The sequence below is a fragment of the Echinops telfairi genome, unplaced genomic scaffold, assembly GCF_000313985.2.
Source record: "Echinops telfairi isolate 266 unplaced genomic scaffold, ASM31398v2 ScPeMD7_7404;HRSCAF=8442, whole genome shotgun sequence".
NCBI lineage: Eukaryota > Metazoa > Chordata > Mammalia > Afrosoricida > Tenrecidae > Echinops > Echinops telfairi.
The window spans coordinates 777,193-784,626 of NW_022111304.1; the positions used below are offsets into that span (position 1 = coordinate 777,193).

Here is a 7,434-nt window from a genome sequence, read left to right on the forward strand (position 1 = left end):
ATTTTAGAAGACAGAGTATACTGAAAAGTATATTTATTCAAAGCAGCATTTGAATAGTTGTGGACTGAGTAGGTTAGGACAAATGGAAGAAGTTTTTCTAAGCTCTTTTGGGTTACATACCCGAAAGAGCATCTTTGTGGAAAAGATAACTGTGGAGCAGAGTTACAAAAGAAGGAAATGTTTTTTCATAAAGTTTAATAACTGAAGAAAATGAATATTTACATAACAAATGCACTGAATAGTGATCAAGGTACTGTATTAAAATTAGAGGCAATTTTACAATATGTGTTCTATTGCAACAGAAAAAATGAATAAATTAATTATATTAATTTTTGTTCAAAAAAGGTTTATATATAAACATGTGCATTTACAAATATATCACATCATAAAAACCATGGAGGAATATAATGGAATAATTTGACCAATCAATAAGTAAGTAATTTAATTTATATTATTTGTTAACCAATTATATTATTTACTCTGTTTTACAGTGTTATCACATTATGTTGATAATTAGATCTATCATTCTTCGGGTTAAAATATATTTACTAATTGCTTATGATAGGCTATAATCAGATATATGTTAGCTTATAACATACGTTTTAATATGTCCTGATATTAGTAATGAATTGTGATTTTAGTCTTCTAAGCTTCACTTTTGCTTTTTCATGAGATTAAGCTCACCCATTTTTGTGTTTAGGAGATAGAGTCAATGAATGCATACATTACTCAAAACTATGTACTTTCTACATCTCTCAACACAAATGAAATGATATTTTGTATAAACTAAGTACAAAGTGAGAATGATTTACTTATTTACCATCTCTCAAAAATGTGGTCCATTTTGTCCATATTTCTTAATGGCCACTGTGTTTTAAAAATAAAAGAATAAATAATTTTTACATGGCATCAACAAGATCTTAAAAATGAAAAAAATGGATGGATTGTAAAGGACATTTCAGAACTGTACTGATGATTATGATGTTGAACATTATGACTCATGTCTTTCATATACGTAAAAGAAGATTTAAAAGGAAAACAAGAGAGAAATGAACAACCACAGTGTGATCACAGAGTTTGTCCTCTTGGGCCTTTCTGATGATCCTGACCTTCAGATTGTGATTTCCCTCTTTCTGTTTGTCACATATATTTTAAGCATCACTGGAAACATGACTATCATCACCCTAACCTTGGTGGACTCCCATCTGCAGACCCCAATGTATTTCTTCCTCCGGAACTTCTCCTTCTTAGAAATCTCCTTTACGACAGTATGCATCCCGAGATTTCTGGGGGCAATTATCACCAGGGATAAGACCATTTCCTACAACAGCTGTGCAGCTCAGCTCTTTTTCTTTATATTTTCGGGAGTGACTGAATTTTACCTTCTCACAGCCATGTCCTATGACTGCTATGTGGCCATCTGCAAGCCCCTGCATTACCCAACCATCATGAATAGGAAGCTCTGCACCTTGCTCGTATTATGTGCTTGGCTGGGGGGGTTTCTGACTGTTTTCCCTCCCCTTATGCTTCTCCTCCAGATGAATTACTGTGCTTCCAATGTTATTGACCACTTTGCATGTGACTACTTTCCACTCTTACAACTATCTTGCTCAGACACATGGCTCCTCGAAGTAATTGGCTTTTACTTTGCTGTGGTTACTTTGCTGTTCACCTTGACATTAATGGCTTTGTCCTACATGTCCATCATCAGGACTATTCTGAGAATCCCTTCTGCCAGTCAAAGGAAGAAAGCTTTCTCCACTTGTTCCTCTCACATGATTGTCATTTCCATCTCTTATGGGAGCTGCATCTTCATGTATGCCAACCCTTCAGCAAAAGAAAAGGCATCAATAACCAAAGGAGTGGCGATTCTTAATACTTCTGTGGCACCCATGCTCAACCCCTTCATTTACTCCCTGAGGAACCAGCAAGTAAAACAAGCCTTCAAAGACTTGCTGCATAAAGCATTGTTTTCTGCAAATAAATGAAATAGATTTTCTTTGTTTTCTAAGCAAAAATGCAGTGACATGGGGTTGTCCTGAATTGGAAACATCAATGAGATTGTTTCTTTGTGTTGGTGTGAAGAACAATTAAATAAAAATTTGAAATGTCTAAGTATTTCAGGTACGCTTGCTCCCGTAGAGTCTTTTCACCTGTCACAAAATTCAATTAGATATTTTCCAAGGCTCTTTCTTCCATGTCTGTGACTGAGTTTCTCTAAAGCAGTATCAAAATATATAATGAAGTTAATTTTTCCGACATTTTCTAACAATCATACGCTTTTCTTAACAACAAATACTATATTAAATTAGAGTGTTTACTGTTTTATTAAAAGAGACCTTGCACTTGTCTGCTCTGGCTGCGCTGCTGCCAACAGTGAGCTGCGCAGTGGCGCCTGCCGCTACGGTCCAGAGTCCTGAGTTACGGTAGTTTGGGGGGGCCTTATTTTCTGGGAAGTCTTATTTTCAGGGGGATGTCTTACCTACAGGGAAACAGGGTAGTTGTTTTCCTTTTGCATTCGTGCCCGTCTAATAAAAGAGGAGACAAATTAGAAAATTGATAATGGCAAGCAGTGTCATAACTTTTACATCTCTGAATAGTATATTGTGCAGACATGAAGATATCCAAGTTTTAAATTATAACAAGCTTGTCCATATCACTAAGAAGTTTTTAAAACTTAATATCCCATTCAGAAAGATAGACTACGTCCTAGGATTAGAACGGATGCTAGGCATCTAGAGACAGGAGATACAGCACAAATGTGTTGTTGTTGTTGCTGTGGGGTGTCACTGAGTAGGCTCCAACCCACAGCGACCCACACACAACAGAACAGTGCCCGCTCCTGTGCCACCCTGCCAATTGTTCCCATGTTTAAGTCCATTGATGCAACTTTGTCAGTCAATCGTGTTGAAGGTCTTCCTCTTTCTCCATTCTGCTACTTTACCTAGAGCATGATGTCCTCCTCCAGGGACTGGTCTCTCTGGACAAAGTCCAAACTACGTGAGAGAAGTCTCACCATCCTTTCCTCTAAGCAACATTCTGGATGTAATTCTTCAAGGACAGATTTGTTTGTTCTTTTGGAAACCCATGGTACTTTAAATAGTCTTCTCAGAAAAAATAATAGATCGAAAACCCTCTAATAACATTTTGTCAATACTTAAAAATATTAAGAATATTACAAGAAATATTTTTCCAGAACCCTAAGATATCCGTGATGTCCTCAGGTAGTGTATTGTTAGTCCTGGACTGTACACAGCTGTTAGGTGAATGAATAGGGGTTTGATTATACCAAAAGGTACTTCAGAAGAAATTCCTAGTGATTTATTTTTGAAAAATCAGCCATTGAAATCCCTGTGAAACATACCGTATATACTCGTGTATGAGCTGAGTTTTTCAGCACATTTGTAATGCAATTTTTGTGGCAAAATTAGGTGCCTCAGCTGATATTCGGGTCGGCTTCTCCTCGAGTATGTATAGTAGTTGTACTCTGATGTATACAGTGCCACCACTCACAAAGCAACTGGTTTTGCCCTTTTTAAATGACATATGGAGTGCACTGATCATCAATTGTTGAACTCAATTTGTTAAAATTCATGTTTTAACACTGAAAAGTTTGGGAACTGAATATAAAATTTCCCATAAGAAATAATGGAAGACCAAATAATTGATTCTGCACCCCTAAATTCATTTTCTCCAGAACTTTAATACAATATTATCAGTCCCAGGTTGTGGAAATACCCCCATGAACCATCTAAATAAATAAATACAGTAGGTTAAAAATTAAAACACAACACAGTAAATAAAATCAACTCATTTTTCATCATGTTCTGCTCTTTACCACCCAGGGGTGTTTGGATGGGTACACCAACATGAGCTTTGCTTTAAAATCCCCACAAGCATTCCCGTGCAACACAGTGAGCTTATCTTTTATAGGTTTGTGGCCTGGCAATGCCTTTTCCTGTTTAGTAATGAAGGTCCTATTGGGCATTATTTTCCCCAAAGTCTGGTTTCATTGAAGTTGCAGACTTGCTGATGAATGAAACCCTCAGGCTCCAAATATTGAGCAAATTCAGCCACTCATTTATCGGATTCATCTCCCCATGCCTCCCTACACTGCGTATGCCTGTTCTCTTTTTGGATTTTTCAGTATATGTCCTGCCGAAGTGAGCATGTTTTTTGAATTTTTCCAACCAGCCATGACAGGCTTTGACCACTTTGGGTTGCTCAGCTCTCCTTCTCTGGCCATTTTTCATTAAACCACTGTGGAAGCTTTTAGCCTCTTTACTTATCACAGTCTCAGATATGCTATCACTAAAATATGAGTTTAGTGGATCATATAGTATCTTTATTGCTAGCTTTTTGAGAACACACTGTACCATTTTCATAGCAGTTGTATTATATTACTATACTGTTAGCTGTGCATAAATGTTCTTCAGCAAAGACTCAAGAAACAATGTAAAACAGATACAGATGACAATCCTGTTCTTTGGTTTAATTCTTCCCTGGTGTTGCAGTGGGGTGTGCACTGGGCTGCTAACCACAAGGGTCACAGTTTGAGACCACTGGTGGCTCAACAAGAGGAGGAGGCTCTTTACTCCTATAAAGATGTAAAGACTCAGAACCCCACAAGAGCAGTGCTATTCTGACCGACAGGGTCATGATGAGTCGGAATCCTCTCAGTGTACTTGAGATTGTATTTCATTGTTTTCTTTGATTAATGTAATTTTTACAGTCATTTTTTCATCTTTATACCATATATTATCTCCAACACAGGTGATACAACTTTGCTTGCTGACAGCCAAGAGGAATTGAGGCACTTATTCATATAGATCAATGAGTACAGCCTACAGAAAATGTACAATTCAGCCTAAAAAAGAGAGAGAGAATCCTCTTAACTACCCCAATTGATAAAACATCATGGTTTGTCTAGAGCAGCGGTTCTCAACCTGTTGGTCCCGACCCCTTGGGGGCCGAAAGACCCTTTCAAAGGGGTGGCCTAAGACAATCGGAAGACACATATTTCTGATGGTCTTAGTGAACCAAGACACCGGTCCTCTATCAGTCTGCAGGCCGGTCCACCCACATGCAGATACTCCCACAGATGCGTACCCACTTGGAAGACTGTTACCCATGCTACACCATGCTTCAAGACAAAATTTCATTTATTTGTAATTAGAAATAAATATTTCACAATATATATGTATATATTGTTTTGGGATTAATCACTATACTTTAATTATGTTCAATTTGTAACAATGAAAGTACATCCTGCATATCAGATATTTACATTATGATTCATAACAGTAGCAAAGTTACATTTATGAAGTAGCAACAAAAAATAACTATATGGTTGTGGTCACCATGACATGAAGAACTGTATTCAAGGGTTGTGGCATTAGGAAGATTGAGAACCACTGGTCTAGAATATGCCAAATATATACTGCTCAGTGTTTATGTAGGAGTGTTATGGAAATGAGATATTGAAGTCTACCACTATTATATTGTTGAACTGTTAGGTTTGCATTTGCTTCTAATTATTTGTTCTTCCCAACAGATTGATGCTTTCCTATTTTTAAAATGTTCCTGGTGTCTGATAACACTATTATATTGAAACTTTAATATATAAGATACTAGTATTGCTAAATCAGCTCCCTTTGGTCTGCTTGCACAGTCTTTTGTTTTTTCCCTCTGGGGTAGAGCAACCATAACAAATTATTATTTTCTCTAAACTCTGGAGGGCCGAGGCTCAAATTAAAGGTGTTGGTAAGATGATGGTTTGGGTTCTAGAAGATCCTTCATTCTCCTCCAGCATTTCATAGTCCATGACATTTATTGGCATGCTGTGACTGCTTATAAATATTTTGACCTCCATCTTCACATTGCATGTCTTGCCTGTGTGGTTTTCTCAATATCCTTGCACATTCTTTCCTGTTGTAATAGACCACACTGAAGGTACTAGAAAGGTACTAGAAGATACTCTTAACCTGATATGGCGTTATTGATGTATATTCTAAGAACAACACTATTTCCCCAAACAAGCTCACGTTGACAGATTTAGGTGCCAATATTTTAACATACTGCCTTCAAGGATACTTTCAATACATAGCATGGCATATCTTTTACTGCCTTTTATTTTCAACCCTTTTGTGCCCTTAAATTTTAAGTGTGTCTAAGGTAGACACCAGTCTATAATATACAGAGAAAGTTTTTAAAATTGTTAAAGATTGTAAACATTTATTAGACACAGATATCAAAATGTGGTGCTTTTCTTTCTTATTATATCCTCCATGTAGGCCAATACACTGCTGAAATCAGTATTTCCTTCTCTTTAACCCTCCCCTCTCCTCGTCAATACACATCAAATCAAGAAGGCAGTTTTGATGTCCTCTAGGAACTCAAATTGGGTTAGTTTTAAATGTTCTTTGAGTTTGGGGAAGAAAACTAAGTCAGAAGGGGCAAGATCATAACCGTTGGCTGCATGGGATAACGTTTCCCACCAAAACTGTTAGGACAGCCTTTCTCCCCCTCTAAGAACGAGAAAGTGCCTTGTCATGATGAAGAATATTTCTTGGACCAATTTTCCTTGCCTTTTCCTCAGCACTACAGTTTTCAGTTTGCTTAAAACTTCTTCCAAATAAGCCCCAATGATAGTCCTGTATCCTTTTAAAAAAGTTACCAGTATTACCTCTTTGAGATCCAAACAAGTCACCACTAGCTCCTGAATCACGCTGACTTCTCTACCTTGAATAAGAGTAGCAAAGCAAATACCCCTGGAGAAGATTCGGCCTTATTTTCATCATCATATTGCGAAATCCATGACTTGTTTCTATTTAAAATTCTTTCCATATAATTGTCTACATTACCTTTGATCCTGTTTAAAACACTGAAAAAAAGATGAGTTCTTTGAGCCAACTGGCCTTCACAAAACACTTTTTAATATCCTTTTTCAAGGAACCCTGCTGGGTCTAAAACAAATATATGCCTGAGATAACTTGTCTGCAACTCTTCGCTGATGTCTTAGCCATGTTTAAACACTGTTGCTTGTGTAAAACCAAGCATGTAGGAGGCAGAATCCTGATAGCATTGCTTTTTTATTTGCCCTCATATTTGACTCATGTTTTATTTTATTTATTTTTAATTTTTTAATTTTTCCTACCTCTGCCTTTCAACTAGGTTGTTTCAATGTTATATTTCATTTAACACAGATAAGACCTCTGTCTTCCTTCTCAAAATGGGTGTCTATTAGTCTTTTTTCCTCTCTTTTAGTCAATCTCTTCCTACGATCCCAGATTAGCTGTTACAAATCAATGCCTTCTCGTGGATTTTTAAACTTACTTTTACATCTTTTACAATGCATATTTTATATTATTTTCTTAGAAAAACCTGTGAAAATAATATCACATTAACTTAAAAACAAAAAGGCTAATTCAGATG

The 7,434-nt window shown here is 36.7% G+C and overlaps 1 protein-coding gene across 1 annotated transcript; it reads left to right on the forward strand.

Moving 5' to 3' along the window:
* Positions 1 to 1,046: 1,046 nt before the first annotated feature.
* LOC101643369 (olfactory receptor 6C3) lies at positions 1,047 to 1,988 on the forward strand. The gene has a single exon (XM_004716907.2). It carries the CDS (start codon positions 1,050 to 1,052, stop codon positions 1,986 to 1,988), a length of 939 nt encoding a protein of 312 aa, XP_004716964.1. The 5' UTR covers positions 1,047 to 1,049.
* The last annotated feature ends 5,446 nt before the right edge of the window (positions 1,989 to 7,434 follow it).